We start from the raw sequence: 26,592 nt of genomic DNA, 5'->3' as shown, positions 1-26,592 counted from the left end.
GTTGCATTCTCTTGAAGCATCCTTATTCCTTCTTCTGTTGTTTTGTTGCACAATAGCAACACATCAGCGCACTGCTGCCACCCACTGGTAAATTAATGTCATAAATGTTGTTGTGTCTACTTGAATATTTAAAGTAAGAGTTACTTATTCCAGCAAGTTGTTTTATTCACCTTAAAATTAGCTGCAACTAATTAAAACCGAGTAAGTATAATAACTAAGTAAAGATAACTAATTATATAAGTAAGATAAACGATTGGATTCTACAGTGTATATAGTGCTTTTTGAATAAATACAAAATCTGCTATGGATAGTTCACCTTCAGTTGCTGGTCCCCATTGACTTCCATAGTATGAAGAAACGAAAAAAAAAAAGAGGAAGAAAAAAAGCTATGCAAATCAGTGGAGCAACTGAAGGTGAACTATCCCTTAAATTCAAACACTCTTCAAGGAGAGTCATCTGAAGAGTTACTAATACATATAATGACCAGAATCTTTTAATCTTGTATTTGCTTTTGTATCTATCCCTTTTTTCATTTCTTTGCCTTTCTTTTCTAGCTAGAGAATACATTCTTCACTATAGCCTCAAGATATATTCTCTCAGGGGAAGGTGCTAACAAAATTTTTACTGTAAATGAATATGGGGATATCAGTGTCAATGCAAAGTTGGACCGAGAGGAGAAAAGTGTCTACAAACTGTCAGCTTCACTCATCGACAAAGATAGCGGTAAACCGCTTGACAAAGAGGAAACATTTGTAATAGTGGTCCTGGATATTAATGACAATAGCCCTGTTTTTCCACCTGACCTCTCCGGATCCATCAGCGAGTCTTCTGCAGCAGGTATCTGAGTAACATAACCATAGATCTTTTCCTATAGTCACCAAGATGTTCATGTGTATACAGCATTACAGATGGAACTAAAGACGGATTATGTAGTAGAACATCCATTTATTTATTTATGTATTGATTGATTGATTGATTCTAGGATCAGTAGTAATGACAGTAAATGCAACTGATGCTGATGATGGCAGCACTCTGAATGGAAAGATCGAATACAAACTGCTAAATGGGACAGACCTCTTCGACATCAACAAAGAAAGTAAGCAATTATAAAGTTTAGGGTCAAAAATGTTTTATTTGTATTGTCACACACACAAACACACACACACACACACACACACACACATTTTATTTTATTTATTTATTTAGGATTAGATAATGTAGGTGAAATCAGATTATCGAAAAGTAGTCTTGACCGTGAGAAACAGAGTCAGTATATAATTGCCATACAAGCCAAAGACATGCCAGGAAAGATGATTGGGAATTCTGCTACTACCACTGTGACCATAAACATTAATGATGCAAACGACAACATTGCCACTTTCAAGAAAGGTAAGTTAACCGTAAACCTTTAAACAAATATTTTGCAAAGAAACACTGCATGCTAGACTACTTGTAAAGTCAACGTCAACATAAGGTCTTGTTCTCCTGCAGGAAAATACACATTTAATGTAAAAGAAGACAGCAAACAGGAATACGAAATTGGCATATTAGATGTGGATGACAAAGATGAGATACAAAACAAAGATCCAACGTTTACTATACAACGTGAATTTGATGAAGTCTTTGACATTAAACTAAATAATGAAAAAGATGGAATTCTTAGCCTCAAAGTGGTAAGCATTTCAAGCTTTAATACTAAACTAGCTACTAGCAAATTGTAATATTTCAGACTAAGCAATACCATTCAATATTTAAGTTAAAGCTGAAATTTTAGCTCTTGAATTATTGATGTTTTGCTCTTTTTTTCTCTCTCTCTCTTTTCACTCACAGCCACTTGATTATGAAACAAGGAATATATACACATTTCATGTAAACGTGGACGAGCACACAGTGTCTAAATCACCAGATAATCAAGGATCCAACCTGCAGAAGACAGCAGAAGTTTCCATCAATGTAATTGATGTTGACGAACCACCGGTTTTCAACCAAACTAAATACAACTTCAGTTTCTACGAAGGCCAATTCAGTAGTCCAATCATTGGAGCCGTTTTAGCAAAGGATCCAGATAAAACTGGTAACAAAATACGGTAACTCTATTTTCATTCATCAACAAACAAAAAAAAAGCCTTCTGTGTCATCCTGTACTGTCATAAAAGTTATAAAGTCAACAGATGAAAATGGTTTCATCTAAAGATGACATCTGATCACTCTAGGTACTCTATTGAAGATGCAAACTGTCCTGTAGCTGTGGATCCTGTACAAGGACATCTGTCCGTAAAGAGACAACTGGACAGAGAGCAACAATCCTTGCACACATTCAAGGTTACAGCACATGAGGATGTACCAAATGGTAAGATATAAAAAAGCTTTCACAACTTATCCATCAACACTACCAGTCAAAAGTCTGGGCAAAACTTCATATTTTGTATTCTTACTTTTTCCAAATTAGAAAAATATTTACTGTAAAATAAAATAAATTAATACATTATGTGAATGTGAATTGTGTGAATTATTATTCAGAGAATAAGTTGTTTTTTTCTATATTGAAATAATTAACTGTTACTTTTAATTCATCCATAAGCACAATACATATTTACAATAACAATTTAAGAATTTTCGCCTAAGCCTTTAAATGAAAATAGATTTATCACCATGTCGAACATTAATTCACTTAAAGGTAGTATTCACACACACACATTAGTGTGTCATTTATTACTTACCCTCATGTCATTCCAAATCCATGAGACCTTCATTCATCTTCGAAACACAAATAATAATGATATTTTCGGTGAAATCTGAGAGCTTTCTGACCCTGCATAGACAGCAACACAACTGAAATGTTCCCAGGCCCAGCAACTTAGTAAGGAAATTGTCAAAATAGTGTGTTACATCAGTGGTTCAAATGTAATGTTATAAAGCTACAAGAAAACATTTTGTGTGCAAATAAACCAAAAATAATTAATTTATTCAACAATTGTTGAAAAAATAATAACAATAAAATTTATTTATTTTTAATAGCTCAACACAAAAAATCTAATTAATATATTAACGCTTCAATATCAAATTGAAGCACTATGGCAAGGTGTCCAAGCTTTCCAACCAAGTGTATCTCCATCCATAATTAAACACACCTAAACCAACTAATCAATACCTTTAGGATCAATGGTTGCATCCTGAAACTTAGACTGGTGACTTGCAGGCAGGGTTTTTGCATAGTTTGAGCACCTCATGAAACTGATTTTGGACTTCTGAGGAAGCATAATGGTTTAATGGTTTAATGATCTACAGCAAAATATAGAGAGCCTTGGTTATAACTAAGTGGATATTAAATTACTGCAATATAAATTTCTAGCTAGAAATGACATAAAAGGTGGAAAACATTGATCAAAACATACATTTACACACAAACAAAATTTAAGAAGCCATCTTTATTTTTTGGCTTAACTGGCGAAGAATACATCTATGCTGCTTTCAAAAATCGGCTAGATGAAGGCATCTCAGCAGACAGGAACTGAAGCTAACACTAAATTTGACGTACCTAATTGCCTTCCTACCTTGGAATCCATCCTCCAAAGGCAGAAGTTTTCAGATGCCTCTGACTAATGACCATTGCATAAATCAAATTTTCTATGATACTACAAAATATTAAAGCCTGGTGAGCCACAATTCTGCAGCATTTTGTTCCAACCTTGCAAAAAAATTGTCTGCCTGTAGCTTTCCAGCAACTTTGTTTAGCTGGTTCAGGTGTGTTTGATTAGGGTTGGAGCTGATCTCTGCAGGACTGTGGCTCTCCAGGACCAAATTTGGCCACCACTGTGTTAAAGTTTCTCTTGTAGAATCAAGGGCTTTGTTTTTGTTTTGTTTTTTGTTTGTTTTTCATAAAAAAACCAAAAAACAAATTTTAAGCTGCAAAGTCACCTACAACAGGCTAAACTGAATGAAGATCAGCTACATTCCTCACATTTTGTACTATTCTGGAATGTAAATGATTACCTGCAGGAACTGATCTCTAGCTAATTTGTTTCTTCAAACAAGTTAACAGATTTGATTAAAATATCTAGTTTAAGTTGTCAGAGATGTTCATTGGAAAGGGCAGATAAAGTGATGCTCAAAACCGTGACCAGCAATGTGCCGCTTGGCGGTGAGACAGAAACGTAATGACATATAATTAAGATCAAGGAGACAGCCTAGTGAGCAAAATTACATAAAATTTCAATTATATAAAATGTTGTGTAACGGTTTCTTTATTTTTTATTTAAGTGATTCCAAATTATTTTTTTCATTTCATTTATTGTTTATAATTTCTAGTATTTGTACAGGCTTTGCATCTTTCAATGTCAAGAATATTATAAATAGCAATTCATTTAATTTTGAAGCAGATTTTTTATACATGACAGAATTAATGATCCATCTTAAAACATAACTAACTGTGTTTGAATTAATTGTGCAACATAAAGACACTTTGAGATTTGAGAGATGAGTCGACATCAAGCCACCTGCATAAAAGCTCACTGCACAAATGAATACACAGTTCAGGCAAAGTGTACATAATATGTCTATGACTGCAATAATGATATCGTTATTCCTTCATGAATATATCTCTCAATGAGTAAAACTGGTGTTAACTATTATTACAGATTATGCAACATTTAAATTATTTTCTTAATTATTTATTACTTTATTTATTTAAATACATTTTCCTGGTTTATATGGTTCTCTTGTAAGAAAATAGCAGTGGCTGGGACAGTCTTTCAGTGTCATCTTCACTTAAAATGACAATCTAAGCATTTTTATGTGAGAAATTCTTCATTTTATGCCTGCTGCTGAGCAGGTTTGGGTTGAAGGACATGTTGCTATGAGCTTTGAAGAATTTAACAATCCTGGACCAATGTCCAATCACCAACAATAAAATCTGCTAACTGAGTAATAGATGCAATACGTGGGCTATGTGCAAGTAAAGTATGAAAGTCTTGCTTGCGTTCATGTCACTTGCACTTCAAGAAGTCTGTTAAAGGTGCTGTAGGGAACTTTTGTAAAAAAAAAACTGTCATTATGTCCTGACAGTAGAATATGAGACAGATAATCTGTGAAAAAAATCAAGCTCCTCTGGCTCCTCCCAGTGGTCCTATTGCCATTTGCAGAAACTCCATCACTCCCGGTAAAAAACAACCAATCAGAGCTGCGGTCCGTAACTTTGTTTGTGTTCAAAATGTAGAAAAATGTATATAATAAGCGACTACACCATGAATCCATTTTCCAAACCGTGTTTTTAGCTTGTCCTGAATCACTAGGGTGCACCTATAATAAGTGTTTATATTCGGACTATTTTAGATTGCTTCGGGGGTACCGCGGCGGAGTAACCCAGTACCTTTGTGATTCTTCATAGACATAAACAGAGAGAAGTAGTTCCGGCTACGATGTTCTTCCGCAAGACGCAAGCAGTTCTGTTTATTAACCGCTAGAGCGTCAAAAGTTCCCTACCGCAGCTTTAAATGATGTTGGAATAACTTTTTTAATGTGTTTTATTAGATTCAGTCACAATAAATCAAACACAAGAAGCACACAACACAAAGGAACTAAGAAATAATTAGATGCACTCTTGTTTGAAACCCAGAGAAGTAATGCATTTCAGGTTCATCCAGGTTCTGTGCATGTGCATGCATCGTGTTACTCTTGTGAACGTGCGGCGAAGACTGACATTGTTTATTGTTGAATAAAGTGTGCAAAACTGATGTCACATGGACTATTTTAACAATGTCCTTACTAAGGTTCTGGGTCTGGGAATATTTTAGTTGCGTTGCTGACTTTGCAGGGTCCGAAAGCTCTCAGATTGCATCAGTCTTTTTTATATTCTGGGGGGGATCACAAGCTCACTCAATTAGCTCTGGCTAAATTATCTGATAATCAAAGAGTTTGTTCAACAAATCCAACACAGTATAAGTTCTGGGAACTGTTGTTTTTCTAATTATTATGTTTATTTGAAAGCGTATACTTTGATTTAACTATAAGTGAATATAGTAGCAAACATTGTAGTAAAAATGTATTTATATCATTACATATTTACCCTAGCCAAATAACAATAATATTCATAGGCAAAAAATATTTTTTTTAATAGTAGTAGGTCACTGTAATTTTTGTACATAAAAAAATGTATATTTCAGTTTTATCCTCTGAATCCTCAGGTCTAATGTCATATGCACTGGTTAATCTGACGGTTCTTGACATGAATGACAATGCACCAGAAATAACTAATGGGACTTTGCATGTTTGTGAGAGTGACACAGCAGGAACAGTAAGGAGTCACCTGAATACATTCCACATTAACAAATGTATAATGCTTTTCCTTTTGGCTGTATATTTCATTCCTTTAATCCTTCATTTATTACCCGTCTTGCAGATCATTGGGACTGTGGGAGCCAATGACAAGGATGAAAGTTCGCAAAGGTTCACTTTCACTCTGGCAAAAAAGAGCACAAACTTTACCCTTCGTAGCCATCTAAGTGAGTTCATTCATGTTCACTAAAGTTGGTCCACAGTGTAGTTCTAACCGACTTTAATCAGTCATTATAATGTTTGTAAAGATGAATTCAAAAGATGTGGGGTCATAAAAGATACGTTCTAGTGCAGGCACTGTTTCATGAGAGACAATACGATTTTTTTTTTTTATAGTCCTCCGTCTACTCAAAAGCAAACTAACTGATGCTCATTCCTAATCAGGCATAAAATGTATTGGAGAAAACCCACCAAAATGTTGTAAAATCCATTAGGTAAAATCTTTCTAAAAGCAGCAACCATGCACAATGAATATATGATCTGACACACCATGTTCTAAATGTGCCAGACTGAGAAACAGAATTGAGCTTTACAATGAACTAAAATAAAATTTTCCACGGTGGCCAAGAGAGCTCAACATGCTGCAACTTAAGAAAACACATGCAAATTGAAAAAAACACCAGCAAATGAAGAAAACATCTTCATCAGTTTGTCAACAAAAGTGTTGCAAATCATCACAACACATGCATATAATGAAACACACTGCAAATCCTCACAACACTTGCAAAATAAGAAACGCTGCAAATCCTTACAACACATGCATATGACAAAATGCGCTGCAAATCCTCACAGCACATGCACATTAAGAAACAATTAAGGAAGCATTGCAAATATATTTTCATTAATATCTTCAGCTAAATATAATTATAAGGTTAAAGTTAGCCATCTTAAGTAACGTTTTACATTGAATCATTTAATTATTCAGCTTACCGTATTTTTCGGACTATAAGTCGCACCTGAGTATAAGTCGCATCAGTCCAAAAATAACTATAAGTCTCATTTATTTAGAACCAAGAACCAAGAGAAAACATTACCGTCTACAGCCGCGAGAGGGCTATGTTTTCAGTGTAGATTACAGGAGAACCGAGCAACATAGAGCGCCCTCTGGCGGCTGAATACGGTAATGTTTTCTATTGGTTCATTTCTCTTGGTTCATGTCAAATTAATTTTGATAAACACGGCCACCCGAATGTCAAAGTGAAGATTTACTTTTCCTACTATTGTGTGAAATGGGATATTCTTAGGCCTGGTTGCACTGAATTGTCAGAAGAATCTCAGGAACATTTCCCTCCAAGCATCAACAGAAAACAAAAGCAGAGTCCAATGGCAACCATAGCACTGCTGATGAAAATTGTTAGCTTGCACCAGTGGCATACATAGTCAGTCATTTCTCCTGAATAAGAGCAAAATAACAGACTGCATCTATCAATTCTTAATATTTGTTGTAGATAACACTGCAAGCATAGAGCTGAAGCATGGTGGTTTCAGTACTGAAAGCTCATTGAAATATGAGCTGGAAATCGAAATCAAAGATGGAGGTAACCCAGAAAAGAAGAGCATTAACCTCGTCCAGATTAAAGTGTGCACGTGCCATGCGGGACGACGGATCGAGTACTGCAAGGCCTTCGCCCAGACCGGAGTGAGCGCCAGCGCCCTCTTAGCCATTCTTCTCTGCATCGTCACCATCCTGGGTACATTTACACACATCTCTTATCTCACTTGCTTTTCTACTTTTTGTAAAAAAAAAAAAAAAATATCCAAGCAATGCCAGTGACAAATTCCTTAGTTTTTTTCTTTCAAAAATAAAAATTAAACAAATAAAAACAGAAACACGTTTTTAAAAAGATAAAGCATAATTTAATCAAGCCCAGCAAAACAGATTATGAAGGATTCATGACCTGACATGAAGGTGGTTACATTCTCATTCATTATACATAGATTCTTGTGAATATTTAAAATCATGTCTTTGAGGAACGGCTTTCCACCGTAATATCCCAAGTGGAGACCCTGTTTATTTAATTCACATTCAAAGGATCTTTTAAGTGGCCTGGTGGCAAAACATCCCAGGTATGGAGCGCTGTAAATATGAGCATGTAAGAGAGTCATATAGCTCCATATTCTCTGTCATTGTTAGTTAGTGTACTGATCACCATGAAAAAAAAAAGGTGCAAAAGCTGTCAATGGTGTGGTACCTTTTTAAAGCTACACTTTTTGACTTATTTACAGCTAAAGGGTGCATATAGTACCTTAAAGTGTTAGTTCACCCAGATAACAAAGTTATGTAATTAATAACTTTCCCTCATGTTGTTTCAAACCCGTAAAACCTCTGTTTATGTCAAGGTTTTGGTAAGGGAGGAACTCAGGTGCAGACAGGAAGTAACGAAACAGGATTTATTTAACAAAAAGGGAAAAACAAAACCCACGAGGGGGGAAAACAGGACTAGGGCAGATACAACAATAACTAAACAGGACTGATTAATCAAGATAAACAAAGACTCAAAACAGGAGAACACTAACTACAAATAACACTCACGGTTATACAGGATACAATATCTCAATCACAGGTGAGGAACACACACAATTCACAATGAACCGACCCAAGACAGAGCACACTAGGAGATCTAAATAGGGGGAACAATCAAGACACGACAGGTGGCACAGATGGGACAATCAAGACACGACTAGGTTAACAAGGGGGGCGGGGCAAGGGAACGAGACAACACAAGCACATGGCCCAAAGACAAGGCCATGTGCTTGTACACAAAACATGGGTCTGTCATGATCCTGCCTCAAGACTAGGGAAAAACCAAGGACACGAGGGCAGAATCATGACAGAACCCCTCCCTTAAGGAGCGGCTTCCAGACGCTCCTCAAGGGAACATTAAACACGGGACATGACTGACATGACAGACTGGGACACAGACACAAACCAACAAGACATGACAAATAACAACAAGGGCAAACATGAGTACACAATGGCAGGGTTAGGGTGACATATCAAAAAAAACAAACAGGGAAGGGGAGGGGGTGGGACCACAAAGTTCATGGGGGACAGACCAGGGTGAGTGGGTGGGGCAGGAGTTTTAGGAGGACGGGACGAAGGCTGACGACGGGGGGTACGGGCAGGTCTGGGTGGTGAGGGGCGGGGAGGGGTCTCGGGACAACTGACAGGGGACACGACTTACGGGACGCGGGGAGACGACAGCTGGACACGGGGGGACAACATCTACTGGACACGGGGGGACAACATCTACTGGACACGGGGGGACAACATCTACTGGACACGGGGGGACAACATCTACTGGACACGCGGGATTTCTGGGGACAGGGTCTGGGGACAAGACAGGACTGGTGGGGATTTCCAGGATCTGGACGAGACGGGACAAATAATCAGACAAAGCCCTTGCAGCAATAATAACGGGCATCTCCTTGCGAGATGAGACAGACTGTATTAAAGTTTCTGCTGCAGAGTCGGCCGCGGCTCTCTCCTCCGCTCTCACGACTGCAGACTTGCATACAGCTCTCTTTGCCGGCTCGGGCACGCCAGCGCTCACCGCTGCTGGCTCGGGCACGCTCACCGCTGCTGGCTCGGGCACGCTCACCGCTGCTGGCTCGGGCACGCTCACCGCTGCTGGCTTTGGCACGCCAGCTCTCTCCGCTGCTGGCACGGGCACGCCAGCGCTCACTGCTGCTGGCACGGGCACGCCAGCTCTCACCACTGCTGGCACGAGCACGCTCACCGCTGCTGGCTCGGGCACGCTCACCGCTGCTGGCTCGAGAGGAGACAGGGTCACAGGACCGGCCAGCCCCTTCTTCTTCCTCTTCCTCCTCGGGCGCGGTGCAGAGGCTACAGCTGGGTCAGAGGCGGGTTGGGGGAGTTTGGTCTCGGGTAGGGCAGCCTCGGACGCCGAAGACTCTGAGGCTGACTCCCACGACAATCGTCTCCCTCGCTTCATGGGGAGACTGCTGGCTGTGGAAGGCGCCTCAGGACTCTGGGGGGGATCTGCCTGTTCCCCCAGGGTTGCCACGGCCAGGACACGACCCTCTGGGATCGTTGGCAGCTGGGTAGGTGGGGACCTCTGGGGCTCCTCCTCTCGCCCGCTCGCTCCGGAACGACCTCCCCTGGTCCCCCGGAACACCACAAGGCGAGAGCCCTCAAAACAATCTCGCTGGCTGGCTGATGCCATCCAGCATTGCCTCCTGTCTGCTGAGTTCCTTCGTGGTCGGTTCATTCTGTCAAGGTTTTGGTAAGGGAAGAACTCAGGTGCAGACAGGAAGTAACGAAACAGGATTTATTTAACAAAAAGGGAAAAACAAAACCCACGAGGGGGGAAAACAGGACTAGGGCAGATACAACAATAACTAAACAGGACTGATTAATCAAGATAAACAAAGACTCGAAACAGGAGAACACTAACTACAAATAACACTCACGGTTATACAGGATACAATATCTCAATCACAGGTGAGGAACACACACAATTCACAATGAACCGACCCAAGACAGAGCACACTAGGAGATCTAAATAGGGGGAACAATCAAGACACGACAGGTGGCACAGATGGGACAATCAAGACACGACTAGGTTAACAAGGGGGGCGGGGCAAGGGAACGAGACAACACAAGCACATGGCCCAAAGACAAGGCCATGTGCTTGTACACAAAACATGGGTCTGTCATGATCCTGCCTCAAGACTAGGGAAAAACCAAGGACACGAGGGCAGAATCATGACAGTTTATCTCCAGAACACAGTTTAAGATATTTTAGATTTAGTCAGAGAGCTCTCAGTCCCTCCATTGAAGCTGTGTGTACGGTATACTGTCCATATCCAGAAAGGTAAGAAAAACATCATCAAAGTAGTCCATGTGACATCAGAGGGTCGGTTAGAATTTTTTGAAGCATTGAAAATACATTTTGGTCCAACAATAGCGAAAACGACAACTTTATTCAGCATTGTCTTCTTTTCCGTGTCTGTTGTGAGAGAGAGTTCAAATCAAAGCAGCTGGATATCTGGTTCGCGAACGAATCACTCGATGTAACCAGATCTTTTTGAACCAGTTCACCAAATCGAACTGAATCGTTTTAAACGGTTCGCATCTCTAATACGCATTAATCCACAAATGACTTAAGCTGTTAACTTTTTTAATGTGCCTGACACTCCCTCTGAGTTCAAACAAACCAATATCCCAGAGTAATTCATTTACTCAAACAGTACACTGACTGAACTGCTGTGATGAGAGAACTGAAGATGAACACTGAGCCGAGCCAGTTAACGAACAATAGACTGACTCGTTCACGAGTCAAGAACCGGTTGCATCGGTTTTCGGATCACCAGTAGTTCTTTCAGACAGTTCGATTCAATAAACCGGTTGAAGAAAACGGTTCACTGGTTCTTTTGCGCTCAACATAATGGCGTCATTTGTGATGATTGCCCTTGATTCAAGCCTTTGGTTTACCCGCGCTTATAACACAAGCACAGAATCAGTTCAGAATCAATCACCAAAAGAATCAGTTCAGTTCAGACGCTCTGTGTGTCAGTTTGCTTCACGCTGAATCACACATGCACAGTATCATCAGCTCCTTGGTTCTCGAATCGGACGCGTCTGACAAACGGTTCATGAGTCAATGTTTTGTTCATTATCTGGCTCGGCTCAGTGTTCATCTTCAGTTCTCTCTTCACAGCAGTTCAGTCAGTGTACTGTTTGAGTACATGAATTACTACGGGATATTGGTTTGTTTGAACTCAAAGGGAGTGTCAGCCACATTAAAAAGTTAACATCTTAAGTCATTTGTGGATTAATGCGTATTAGAGATGCGAATCGTCTAAAACGATTCAGTTCGATTTGGTGCACTGAATGATTCGTTCGCGAACCGGTTATCCAGACTGCTTTGATTTGAACTCTCTCACAACAGACACGGAAGAGAAGACAATGCTGAATAAAGTCGTCGTTTTTGCTATTTTTGGACCAAAAGGTATTTCCTTGTTTTTCTTACCTTTCTGGACATGGACAGTATACCGTACACACAGCCTCAATGGAGGGACTGAGAACTCTCGGACTAAATCTAAAATATCTTAAACTGTGTTCCAAAGATAAACGGAGGTCTTACGGGTTTGAAACAACATGAGGGTAAGTTATCAATTACATAATTTTGCTATCTGGGTGAACTAACCCTTTAAAGGTACATATTATTACCTAATATAGTACAAGTACAAATTATTAAATTTTAAAAGGTATCGACTCAGTGACAGACTTTGTACCTTTTTTTGTGTGTGTGTCTGTGAGAGAGATGACATTTTGCTTGCATCTCTACACATTTTCCAAAATAGAGGTTTGCGCTTGCATTTCTAGATGTGAGAAACAAGGCAGAAGTGATGACAATCAAGACGATCCACTGATCTGCAGCCACACCATCAGACAGACGAGAAGTGTTGAAGTATTCTGAAGCTCTCATACTCCCATAATAAGAGTCTTCCTTTTCAACACCGAGGCTATTTTGAAATTCCAATGGGTCCCACCTTCTGTTCATTTTTCTACTTGCGTTGTCAGTCAACATTTATAATGAGTCTACATTACAGAAATAAACCAGGAAGATGTTAGAATGATTTTTAATGGAAAAAAAAAATATTGACATCTGTACGTATTTCTTTCATCTTTTAGTCATTGTCATCCTCATCGTGTTGAGAAGGCGCTATCAAAAAGAAGTTTTGGTTATCAAGTCTTCTGGCGATATCCACGAGCAGCTGGTGAGCTATGACGAGGAAGGCGGTGGAGAAATGGACACAAACGGTTATGATGTTTCCATCCTGTCCTCTGCTTGTCAAGACAGCAGCTTTCGGCCCGGCCTGGGCCCTTCACTGTACGCCGTGGTAAAGAAACCTCCTGCTTGTAAGGGAGACATGGGCATGATGATCGAGGTGAAGAAGGATGAGGCCGACCATGACTGGATTCCCTATGATACTTTACACATCTACGGCTATGAGGGATCTGAATCCCTGGCCGGTTCCCTCAGCTCTTTGGACTCGTCCTCCAGCGGATCCAATCTGGACTACGACTTCTTGCATGAGTGGGGACCTCGTTTCAGGACCCTGGCTCAGCTCTATGGAGTAGACGACTCGGACACTGATAGCTCCGACTGATCCTGCTGAAGGTCAGGGTTATCAGAAAACATCAGCTTGATGGGAGACTGTTGTCTTCTCTTCATGGGATTTTTTGTAAGGGTCCCTTTAAGAAAGGGATTAACAAGTGCCAATACTTATTGCTTTCAAGTATTAATGTAATGTAATAAATGTAAATGTAAAAAGTATTATGACATTATGATGAGCACTCCTGCATTTGTAATTTTCATAGAATAAGTGTTAGTAGAAAAACGTGCCTTGCTTTTTCAGACTGGTTTTAGTCCAGCTGGATTTTGTATAAAAGGGCATTGGACACTGGTTGGACAAACTCTTCTTTTCAGGTTAATTTAACAGCAAATCTGATCTCATTTTAACAGGAAAATATGTTCATTTTGTGAAGCTTTTTTCTGTTTCTTTTCTTTATGTAGATATTGATATTGAGTCTCTTGAGAAAACAGAATTATTTAACATTTTGGCGACTTCATAAGAACATGTTACCCACTCCTAAAACTGAAAACACACAAATGAGATCATACAAATCAAATGAATTTGTACCCCAACATAAAACGTAAAAGTAGCAATGAGATTGCGTTGTTCTTAATATTTTTTATTTTTTTTTTTTATTTTGTAGTCCTGTAAAAATCCCCAGTTTGTTTGTATACAAGTGCTTTCTGGACTCATGGTCAGTGTAATTGCAGAGCCAGCATTGTTCAGCAGACTTCTCATCAGGATACCACTGTATTGCTATGGGAGCAACAAAGGAAATTGTGATAACTGTACTTTGAAAGAATTAAAGGCTACTCCAAGTTTATTTGACAGATATCATCAGCACATCGATTGTTATGAGTAAAGCCCAAATCTCAAAGGTCGACCAATATAAGGCAATTGCAGACAACGTGCAGTGAGTTTTGTGCCTGTTGAAATGTGAAAAGTGGTCTGAATAACTGTATCACCATGTGAATCATAAGTGGGGCTATATATTTAATAGCGTCATAAAAGAAAAAAAAAAAACAGAAACACTGAACTTGGTAAATAATATTTTGATGATAGTTAAAACATAAATACGTATGTAGCAAGCCAGGCATTATTTTTCATCCTTCATTTGAGACTAAATAGACAAGTGGGTCTCCTTTTATTAAAAAGAAATGTGTAAATCATCTTTATACCGTTTAATATTTACAACTGTGCACAAACTCTACCCTGTTTCCCTCAATAACCAGGGACACAATATGTGGAAGCCACATTCTCCCTTTCCTGCAGGGAATTACACGCCAAGCACTCTTCTCTCGTCTCATTTAAAATGAGCAGCTCCATCACTGAAATGTCAGCTTCCTCTCTGTGTGAGCACAAGCAAACGCACGTCCTGTTCTCTTATCTTTCAAGCGAAGGAACAGATTGAAACTGTTTTCCTGTTTTCTTGTCTGGAAAAAGGATAAAGAAAGAAAACTTGGGAGGGTAGGAAAATGTTAAAGAACAACATAAACCACACCGTCTTGGTCACAAAGACATTGCTGCATTGTTCTTCAAGAGAAACAGTGCTGCTTTTGACTCTTTTAATCATACAATGTAATTGGTCTGTTTTCACCTTTTTCTTAGAGAAACTGCTGGGTAAAGACTATTACAGTAAAAGAAAATCATCTTTTCATGATGGAAATCATATTTCTCAAGTAAAACTGTTGAAGAAAAACTGGAAACATTAACTAAAATGGCCTTTGGTAAATATGTGATTGTTCATTATTGTTATCATATTTCCTGTATGTATGTTTTGAATTAGTGGTTATTGACATTATGGCCAGTTTTAAGTATAATGTTATATGAACGTTTTTCTTAATGAACAAATGTGTCTGAGATTAGTTGGGAAGGTCCAGTAGATGTCAGTGTTGGGCAGTCAGACTTAACATTTCAGTATGGCTCTAGTGTGTAAGACAGACAAAAATATGTGCCTTTCTATTGTATATATATATATATATATATATATATATATATATATATATATATATATATATATATATATATATATATATATATATATATATATATATATATATATATATATATATTTTTTTTTTTTTTTTCTCTCTCTATTGAAACTGCCAATTTTGTATTTGAATAATAAACTTCATATTCTATAATAAAGTTTAACTGTCCTTAATTTAAAATAAGTTGTAGAATAACATGAAGTTTACTGACAAAATGTCAAATAATGACTCTTCTATTACTAAACAGCGCGTGTGTGTGCGTGTGTGTGTGTGTGTGTGTGTGCGTGTGGAGGCAGAGGAGCGTTTATGTATCGTTAAACCAATGTTGTCTGGATAGCAGAGGGTGCCTTGAGGTGAAGTTCACAGTGTCTGTTGTTTATCTCACAGACAAGCCGATCACACAGATAGCGGCACATTAGCAGAAATTCCACAGTGATGTCATATCTAACACATCTGTGAGACACCCAGCTGGGACGTCCTGAGGCTCCAGAGTCATTCATAGTATATACAACCAATTGCTTTCTTACAATGAACACAGAGATAATGCAATATAACATGGTGGGGGTGGGGGTCAAATACTTATTCATCTAAAGAAATCACACTCTAATATGTTTTGCCATCACAATTTTCTTGTATAACCGATGCTGTATTGTATAACGTAAGAAGTACACTACTAGTCAATAGTTCTTTCTTGAAAAAAAAAAGTATTTTATGGTGATCCAAAATACAGTTAAAAACGTAATGTTGTGAAATACTATTACAATTTAAAATAAGTTTTTTTTTTATTATTATTATTATTAGTATTAATTTTAATTTGTATTAAATTTAACACTTGTTTTCACAAAAAAAAAGTTCAATTAATGTGTTTGATATTATTAACTAACAATGTGCAATATTTTATAGCATTATTCTAGGTTAATGATTTATACACATTTATTTTATAATTCATACATACACAACCATTTAAATGTAATAATTTATGCTCACCAATACATTTATTTGATTAAAAATACAGTAAAATACAGTACAATAACTGTTTTTCTATTTTAATATAATTTTTAAATGTCAATTATTACTGTGATGGCAAAACTGGTTTTCAGCATTACTCCAATCTTTAGTGTTACACGATCTGTAAATTTTTTTGCTCAAATATTTCTTCTTATAATCAATGTCAAAAATATTTGTGCTGATTAATCTCTTTGTAGCAACCATGATATGATTCTTTTCAGGTTTCTTTAATGAAAAAGTTCAACAGAACAACTTTCATTTGAAATCGAAACAGAAGAAAAAAAAGAAAAAGCAAAACATGAACAAACATGTGAAGGCAATATACAGAACGTACATTTTATCATGTATTGGTCACTTTATTATTTTTTGAAAAAATTAATGAGGACTTTTATTATTATCATTTTCATGGCATCTGAAATTGTAGTAAAAATTATATTGCTCTACCATGATATTTTCAAAATGCAATAAATGTAAAATGATATTTACTTAAATAAATACTTCAATCATTCATGTCCATAATTATGTGTATTTGGGAGAGATTTAAGTGGCAGTTTCTCTCTGAAGACGATGAGGAAGTTGAGTTTAGAATTACAATGTTTCTCCTTCCAGTTGTTTATGTAAAATAATTGTTTAAGAAGGTCAAAACTAGCATGAAAGCACTTCACAATGTTTAAATTAAGAAGAGATATAAAGTAATAGGATAGCTGTGATTGGGTATGAGATTCTGAACTCCAGAAAATCAGTAATGAGGTTCTTTGACAGTTACAGATTTGAAAAACAAAAAGGCGGGAATAAAGCACCCTAACCATTTCAGCATTAAAGGTTTCTTCAGGATGCTATGGATCTAAATGAAACCATTACTACATGTAAAGAACTTTTAGAGACACATCTTTTTTAGAGTGTAGTTTGACAAAGTAAACACAAGAGGACACCACAATATCATTACAGTAAATGGACGATGAAGCCTGGACTATTTTAAACAGCTTGAATACACAAAAACAAAGCAGCAGGACTCGTTTTACATTGACATTTTATTTATTTGGTGAAGATTTGTGATCTGCAAGCATACATTTGTATGTCAGAGAAACAAAGATCTGAAAATGAAAATACATTAAGGCAACAACTATTTGCTTTTGCTTCACACTATGGGAAAGCTCTCTGATATTGAAGCCTGATTTGATCACGTTCATGTAGCTGCACAAACCAATAACATTTTCATCAAAACTTTCTCCTTCAGCGCTTGCAGATCACCTTCTTCCTTAAAATCAGTCCTCGCAAGCCTGCTCTTCCCTTTCCCCCCTCCCCTAGGAGAACGAAACTGGGGAGAAACCGGGCTCTAACACCAGGTTCAAGTATGAAATCATGCTGGGTCAGTTCCCGCTTGTTTCACCCTTCCTTCAGTACTTCAGTTCACCCGTGTTCTTCACACACGATGATTAGCACCCCTCATCAACTACGAGAGGTTTGATTTCCTTCGTCGGGTCAGAGGAAGAGTCCTCCCATAGCCTCCTTGAAGAGTGGTTCCTGACAGGACAACGTCAACAACTCTCCCGCCAACAACCCGCCCCGTTACTTCCAGCAGTTCACAAGGAAACTTACCAGGACGTGGTGTGCCTCCTACTCGGTGTGTGGTTGCAGCAATCTCTCCCCTCTGGAAGAGGCAGTCGCTGCACATCTTTGCCCTCCATCAACCCTGTGGTTAAAAGCCCATGCAGTGTATCCATCCAAGGCCAGTGGCCAAGCTGGGTCAGTGCTTGACACGATGGTGGTGCTTCATGCATTCTTTTTTTAAACACTTATGGGTAAAAATGTGGGTAAGTTTCATGAAACAAAGAAATAACATTTTAAACAAAAACCTAAAAAAAAAAATAAAAAATAAAATAAGAGACTGAATTGGACTCAGAATGAGAATCAAAATGTAGATGGAGTCGATGAACTTCCCAAAGCTTGACTGTAATTATTACCTCTTCATCGGTCGACATTTTATTCCATTGCATTCAAGTTTTGATGCGGTTTCATGTTAGATGATCATGTTAGATTACATGTGTCAGTATCTGGGGTTTCTTTTTTTCTTCTTCACTTGTGTTTTTTAGGAAATTCTGTGCAGATGTGTACTAGTGCCCTAGGTTGTGCCCTCAGCCATATAGCAATGAAAACACAGATTCTAGGAGTATGGCTCAAATATATTTAGACTTTTTGTAAGCATTAGTTTTAGTAAGTCAAGTATACTTAGTATAAGTACTAAGTATATTTCTGAGAAGTACATAAAGCCCATTTCTGAGACACTTAAAAAAAAAAAAAAAAAACTAAAAGCATACTTTCCTATTTTTAGTTTAAAAGAAGTATACTAATAGCACACTTGAATAAAATTATTTTTCATAATGGTAGTGGTTCACAGCACCATAGAAGTTATTGCAGGCAATGCATCACTTCCTGCAAAAGCACTCCACTGCAGTGGGCTTCATCTGCTCTGTAGCCCAAGTCTGAGCATCAGCAGTGCCCCCGGACAGCAAAACACTACCCATTTCCTATGCGTCAAGGTCCCCACCACAGAGTAACATTAGATCCTGAATCTCGGAAGCCTTTGGGCTGTAAATATCACAGAACGAGGTTACTCACTTCAGAGGTATTATTCAAACAGTTCCTCTAGGCCCATTCTTGATCTCAGGCATCTGAATCGCTTGCTTCTGAGACCACCGTTCAAAATGATGACTTTGAAATATATCCTCACACAAGTATGACTGGTTTATATCGGTGGATCTAAAAGATTTACTTCATTTGAAAGATTCTGATGAAATGACACTCAGAGCCAACTTATATAGCAGTAGACTCCCCCCCTTTTGACAGGTTGAAACACCATTGGTTCATGCAGCTAAAAGAATGTGATCAAATCAGGCTTCAATATCAGAGTAAACAAGAGTTTCCCCATTGCATGATTAACAACATTCATTCGATTATCTCAGGGAACCGAGGTTACACAAGTAACCAGAGCTTTTTACTTCCATCCAGATTTAGGGTTGTTGAGAGGTTTTGGGTTAATAAAGTTTTATTTATTTATTTATTTATTCACAAATTGTAATGTTTTAAAGCTGCGGTAGGTAACTTTTGATGCTCTAGCGGTTAATAAACAGAACTGCTTGCGTCTTGCGGAAGAACATCGTAGCCGGAACTACTTCTCTCTGTTTATGTCTATGAAGAATCACAAAGGTACTGGGTTACTCCGCCGCGGTACCCCCGAAGCAATCTAAAATAGTCCGAATATAAACACTTATTATAGGTGCACCCTAGTGATTCAGGACAAGCTAAAAACACGGTTTGGAAAATGGATTCATGGTGTACTCGCTTATTATATACATTTTTTCTCCATTTTCAACACAATCAAAGTTACGGACCGCAGCTCTGATTGGTTGTTTTTTAACGGGAGCGGATGACTTTCTGCAAATGGCAATAGGACCACTGAGAGGAGCCAGAGGAGCTTGATTTTTTCACAGATTATCTGTCTCATATTCTACTGTCAGGACATAATGACAGGTTTAACAAATATGTACAAAATATATTTTTACAAAAGTTACCTACTGCAGCTTTAAGGATTGATAAAAGGTGACAGTTAAAATGTTTATATTGTTACAAATATTCCTACGTCAGGTAAATTATGTTATCTTGAACGTTCTATTCATTAAAGGATACTGAATTCTAAAATTTTCAAAAAATAAAAATAAATAAATAAATAAATAATTAAACAGCACAGTTTATAATCTCTATTAATAAGAATAATAATTTAGCACCGAATCAGCATATTACAATAATTTCTGCTGGAAATGCTACAAATTCAGTTTTGCCATCACAGGAATAAATTGTATCTTTAAACCAGTAGAACAAAGAAGTGTACTACATTTAATCAGTGCTAATTTAATACAGGGACTCTCTTATTTACAGTACACTCAGTTAGACTCAATTGAGATCAGATAAATTATTTGGGAAGAGAAATGGATTACATTTAATGTCTTCATGATGTAGAGAAATGAGGAGGAAAAGTGAGGTCAGCAAATCCAAGGAAATCCCTTTATGACATAGTTTCTCTCTCTCTCTCTCTCTCTCTCTCACACACACACACACACACACACATATACGTAGACTATATGAGAGTGTATTTTCTTAAAATAAAGAAAAAAGTAGATTGGCCCTATTACAGAATCCTGCACAAGAATGTAATATAACCTCATTCAGAAACACTTCCTGTCACATTCCCTCTCTCTCCCTTCCTATCCTTTCTCTCTCTCTCAGCAAGCCACAATGTACCTTCCACTCTGATGCCCTCACATACAGTTCAATCAGACGTCTTCCTTGGCTTATGTCATGCGTATGTTACACACTCACTCGTTCTTTCTCACAAACACACCGGGGACAGCATATGTGTCTGTCTCTTGTGTGCATGTGGATCATAATCTTTAGCCTTTTTAGTAGCACTAACAGCAAAACTGGAGATTTGAAGCAGAAATATACACCTGTCAGCTATGCACTCATAAATAAAGGTTCCAAAAGGAATTTGGGGTTCCCCAAAGTGAATAGTTGTTAAAATAATATTTTGTGCATCGGAAAGGTTCCATGAATGTTAAAGGTTGTTCACAGAATGACTGACAAAGAACCTATATTTTTTTTAAAGTGTAGTCACTGAGATCTCATCACCCTCTCCAAGCCCTTTGTACCATATGGTGTCATATTCATATATTATATTGCCCACAGTCTGAACTGGGACCTATCTTAGGACTAGAGATAGCGGGAGTGATGTGGATTTTAGCACTGACCTAACAGATTGGAAAGTGGGATCAGCAAATTTGGCCACCAGGTCAATGCTCTAAGACACTGGGGAGCACAGGCGGAGATGGGTGGTCTGAGCCCTTGGCCAGGTATGTGGAGGGTCCCCTCATGGGGTGAGCTGGAGAGGCACTGTGGTTTTCATGAGGGGCTGGATGAGAATGACTCATAAATTCTTCTACCTCAAAATTTGAACCATTTAAGTAAAGGACAAGATTAATCAACTCGCCCAAGGGATAAACAAACGTAGGGAGATTGCAACTGATTGTTTTTTCATACAGCCCCAGCTGAAAACAGTCACAGAGTGCGGCGGCATCCCAGCTCACCCAGTTGGAGAGCTCAAGGAATTCATCCACATACCTCTACAAAGGCCGGCCACCCTGTCACAGGCACCACAGCCGATCTTTAGCATCAGTCATCTTGTTTTGGGTGCAGTGTTCGGTCATGGTTATGCTGCTGCATTGGAATTAGGAGCACAGAGTCGAAGGAGCTTATACTTTACAAACTTTAATAAACTAAAAAGCAGGGAACATAGGCAACATAGGAGATTCAAAATGATGTTAACACTGGACGAAGGAACTCAGGGAAGACAAGACTTTAAATACACAGCATAACGAGGAACTTAATGAGACACACCTGAAATCAATGAACAATGAGCACAAGGGAGAAACTAGGTCACATGGAGCACATGGGGAGAAAACAAAAACAAAGGCAGTCCAGGGGCATGACAACTACTGGCAGCTGAGGTGAATAATTGTAATAAATATAATTAATTAATTGTAGGGTCATTTTTGTTTGTTGTTGTTGTTTAAATAAATAAAAAATAAAACAATGTGATATAACAGAAACAGATCAAAGCGCTAGTGTTAGAGGGTCAAGTTTTTATACAAAAAAAACCCCCTAGTAGATAGAATAGAAATAGAGAGTACGTACAAGTGTTAGAGGGTACATTTTTTTTTTATAAATAACAAGAAAAGTAGATAAAATAGAAATGAAACAGAGTGCTATTAGAGGGTAGATCTTATATATATAATAAATAAAAGACAACAAGTAGATATAATAGAAAGTGTTACTTCGAAAGTGCTCATTGGATGAAAATCTGACTGACATGCCATGTCACAGCCACTTTCTGTGCACGTGCTTCGGATGTGTGCGCTCAGAAAACCCTATGTCAGAAGTTTAAACTGATGGCTTTAAAACATGATTTCAGTGTGATATACATGATAATCAAATCCAGACAGATGTTTTTTGAGTATATGAGGTATGAGCTGTAAAGGCACAGCCCTATTTTGGAAAAGGGGGCGGGGAGCATTTGCATTTAAAGATACATGCACAAAAAAACAGTGTGTCTCCGCTCAAAATAGGCATTTTCAAAATTATATAATAAATTATATGTGGGGTATTTTGATCTGAAACTCCACAGCCACATTCTGGGGACAACTGAGAGCTATATTACATCTTGTAAAAAGGGTAGGTGCCCTTTAAAGTGTCAAGTATTTTGTAATAAATACAAATAAAACAAGTAGAATAGAAACAAAACTGAGAATGCAAGTGTTATAGGGTTTTTTTTTATAAATAAAAAGAAAACAAGTAGATAGAAATGAGAGTGCTAGTGTTAGAAGGGTAACTGTATATCGAAGAGATGTGTCTTTAGCTGTTTCTTGAAGATGACTTAGGACCCGAGTTGGGCAGGTCATTCCAAATGGAGGGGAAGAGTTAAGGTAAAAGTCTGTGAAAGTGATTCAAACAAGTGCAAACCCATTCCACAGACGATCATAGCTCGTGGTGTAGTTCCAAAAAGAGCAGAGTGATTCAAACAGTAAAAACTGGCTTGAACTGGGTTGTAGGCTGTGGTTGTTATTTTTGTAAAAATCCATCTGTTCAGCACACAAATTTAGTTGGACTGTGTGTGGCCAAGGTGCCACAAACACATATACAGCTCTGGGATACAAATATAGAGGATTTAGAACTTTAAAAAATGTTTAGACATTTTAAGTATGATAATAATAATAATAGATGTCTTTTTAAGTTATTATGCAAAGTGAGTGATGTATGGTGCAGCAAAGTTCATGCCAAGAGCAAGGGGCTGGGATTTGAAACAAGCAATGGCAATTCGTCTAATGGCTTATGCACATTCTGCTCCCATTTATATCTGCTGAGCTGTTGCATTCTCAAATCCCTATGGTGTGATCTTGTACTAGTGTGAGAAAGTGATTCACACTTGCACTTAGAAAATGCTGACCTGTTGTACTATACCTCCTCTGAGATTTAACAGCTGCAAAAAGACAAGTAAAATGAAGGGGCCTTCCTGAGTTGTATGTGAGCCACACTTCTTTGATCATATTTACCAAGAGGGGCTGATATTTTTGGCCACGACTGTATCTCTCAATAAATGTCAGAAAGAACCATGATCATGTTCTGAGGTTCTGAAACGTAATTATTTCTGGCTTTAAAAAACAGTGAATGGTAAATCACTTGGCAGTCTAAATGTTTTTATCATGTTATACAATACATTAAACAATTTCTGTCATGTGCTTTTATTTATTTATTAGAAATGTATCTAGATTTTATTCATTATTAAAGCCAAAATTTTGGTTGATTTTTTTTTTTCTACAGTGCAAGTGAGACTTTCCAAATTTCATGTAGGTAAAATTAGCAGCACAATTCTTCAACATTTTGATACAATACTATGGTGTCTGGCCATGGATTTGGCCATGAATTAAGAATTAGTTTCCACCATAAAATTTTTTGGCCACAATTTCACTAAATCAAAGAAAGAAATGTCACATAAGCCTTTTTACTGTTAAAATTACACAAATAGTTTTTGTTGACATTAACTGGGCAGGGAATTTCAAATTCCCAGCATGTTTTGCATGTGACTGCGTGGGAAAAGTAAATGTTAAAATAAGTCATTATTGTTTGTGGTTTCAGCAAGACAGAGGAGAAAGAGGAGGGTGTTTAAAGGGACACTCCACCCCAAAATGAAAATTTTGCCATTAATCACTTACCCCCATGTTGTTCCAAACCCATAAAAACTTTGTTCATCTTCGGAACACAATTTAAGATATTTTGGATGAAACTGGGAGGCTTGCGACTGTCTCACGGACTGCCAAGTAAGTTACACTGTCAAGATCCAGAAAACAATGAAAGACGTTGTCAGAACAGTCCATCTGCCATCAGTGGTTCAACCTCTGTCCTGACTATCCACATCACAATAGCGCCATTTGGGAGAGTCTTTTTTGGAGAATCTTTTCAGAAGTTTTACGGGGTTTGGAAAAACATGGGGGTAAGTGATTAATGACAAAAATGTTCATTTTGGGGTGGAGTATCCCTTTAAAGTTCTGTTATGTTGGAATTTAGAAGGATTCATGTTGCAGTGCAGTTTTGGGAATTACTATTAGAGGAATGGACACATTTTATTGCACTCATGATTGTGCTGCTGTAATTGCTGGATGTATTTTTTTATTTATTTTTCTTGTGCTTTCTGCCAGTAGGCTATTGTATTTGTATTTTGAAAACAAATTACTGAATTGATTGAGCCAACTGAATTAAGTTTAGCCAAATAATAATTATTTGAGTGTAAAATAGTGTTGCTTCCTGTTATTATCCTTGTAGTATACAGTACTGTATAAAAATCTATGTACACTCATGACAAGTGTGCCAACTATGTGCCCTTTATTCAAAGTAAACAGAAATGTGAGAGGTGAGGAAGTCACCTAAAAGGTTATGATTCTTCTCTTTTTAAATAAAGAAATGTATTATTTATTTTCATAGCATTCGTCTGTCTTAAGTGCAGTATTCTCTCTCTCTCTCTCTCTCTCTCTCTCTCTCTCTATCTCTCTGTTTAATGGCACAGCATCACCTGCCCTCATTTCTTTATTCAGAAAGCCTATAGGAAGCGCCGGGAGACTCAGCCATGAGGCGGAGAGTTGTTTACAGTGATTTTTTTTTACAGTCACTGCATTGAAAGTGCTGTAATCAAGTAAAGAAATCGTTTGGATTCGGAGTAAAGCGGCGTTTGCGCATCTCTGTCAGATGATTTGATGTAACAGTCTGTGATCGATGGCACATGCATGCAGGACCAAGCGAGATATTTAGACGAGTAGAGGAGCCGGATTTGCAAGGATTGTGGTAAAACATGTCTGAGGAGGTTAGCAGAGTAAAATTCAGCTGAGGCTCTGAGTCCATATGGGCTTTTTAGAGCACTCCGAGAAACACTGACGTTGAAGTTGCATGGGGCTATTTTCTCCTCTGCGAGCGGGTAAGTAGGTTACGTACCTGTTTCTTACCTTAAAGTCATACGGTCTCCACAGTGTGCAAGTTTCACAGACTCTGGTCTCTTAATTCAGAACTGTAAAGTATTTTGTCAGGTAACCAATGTGCTTTGCTTCATATGGAAACGCTAACTGTTTAGTTAAAAGAATCAACCAACTGCATGTTTTTAGCTATTTTTTGTAAATTATCGTATTTGACGTACTATGCACGAACTATATATATATATATATATATATGTATGTATGTATGTATGTATGTATGATGTATGTATATATATATATATATATATATATATATATATATATATGTGTGTGTGTGTGTGTGTATAATATATATGTATGTATGTAATGTATAAATATATGCATACAGTACATATATACACACACCAATGCACACACACACACACACACAAACACAAACACATACACACGTTTGTTTTTGTGAAAAGTGGGGACACCCCATAGGCGTAATGGTTTTTATACTGTACAAATTCTATATTCTATCGCCCTCCACCATCCCTACACCTAACCCTCACCCTCACAGGAAACTTTGTGCATTTTTACTTTCTCAAAAAAAAAAAAAAAAAGAAAAACTCATTCTTTACGTTCTATAAGTGTTTTGAAAAATGGGGACATGGGTTATGTCCTTATAAGTCACCCTCTCCTTGTAATACCTGTGTCATACCCATGTCATTATACAGAGTTGTGTCCTGATATGTCACAAAAACATGCCCACATTCTGGTGGGAACTTAAACCTGAATACACACAGACTCATGGGGACTCGTGTCATGGTGGGGACCTAAATTGAGGTCCCCACGGGTAAACAAGCTAATAAATTACACAGAATGAAGTTTCTTGAAAATCTAAAAATGCAGAAAGTTTCCTGTGAGGGTTAGGTTTAGGGGTAGGGTTGGTGTAGGGCGATAGAAAATACGGTCTATACAGTATAAAAAACCATTACACCTATGGAGAGTCCCCACAAGGATAGCTGACCAGACGTGTGTGTGTGTGTGTGTGTGTGTGTGTGTGTGTGTGTGTGTGTGTGTGTGTGTGTGTGTGTGTG

General features: G+C 37.9%; 2 protein-coding genes across 3 annotated transcripts in view; both read left to right on the top strand.

Moving 5' to 3' along the window:
* Positions 1-15,407, top strand: part of cdh5 (cadherin 5) — a 31,529-nt gene extending 16,122 nt beyond the window's left edge. Inside the window, exons 3-12 of the mRNA XM_052601419.1 lie at positions 555-837; positions 983-1,096; positions 1,207-1,389; positions 1,492-1,673; positions 1,831-2,087; positions 2,214-2,350; positions 6,183-6,292; positions 6,398-6,500; positions 7,782-8,024; positions 12,995-15,407. Of these exons, the coding sequence (XP_052457379.1) occupies positions 555-837; positions 983-1,096; positions 1,207-1,389; positions 1,492-1,673; positions 1,831-2,087; positions 2,214-2,350; positions 6,183-6,292; positions 6,398-6,500; positions 7,782-8,024; positions 12,995-13,473 (2,091 nt within the window). The 3' untranslated portion in view covers positions 13,474-15,407. The remainder of the gene's footprint in view (positions 1-554; positions 838-982; positions 1,097-1,206; positions 1,390-1,491; positions 1,674-1,830; positions 2,088-2,213; positions 2,351-6,182; positions 6,293-6,397; positions 6,501-7,781; positions 8,025-12,994) is intronic.
* Positions 15,408-25,130: 9,723 nt separating this feature from the next.
* Positions 25,131-26,592, top strand: part of bean1 (brain expressed, associated with NEDD4, 1) — a 70,771-nt gene continuing 69,309 nt past the window's right edge. For both annotated transcript variants that reach the window (XM_052601417.1, XM_052601416.1), the window contains exon 1: positions 25,131-25,515. Coding sequence is in view for 1 of the 2 variants with exons in the window: in XM_052601416.1 (XP_052457376.1) it covers positions 25,488-25,515 (28 nt within the window). In the remaining variant the exon portion in view is untranslated. The remainder of the gene's footprint in view (positions 25,516-26,592) is intronic.

The sequence above is a fragment of the Carassius gibelio genome, chromosome A7, assembly GCF_023724105.1.
Source record: "Carassius gibelio isolate Cgi1373 ecotype wild population from Czech Republic chromosome A7, carGib1.2-hapl.c, whole genome shotgun sequence".
NCBI classification, from domain to species: domain Eukaryota; kingdom Metazoa; phylum Chordata; class Actinopteri; order Cypriniformes; family Cyprinidae; genus Carassius; species Carassius gibelio.
The sequence above is the reverse complement of the archived record's forward strand: the minus strand, read 5'-3'. Positions and strand labels throughout refer to the sequence as shown.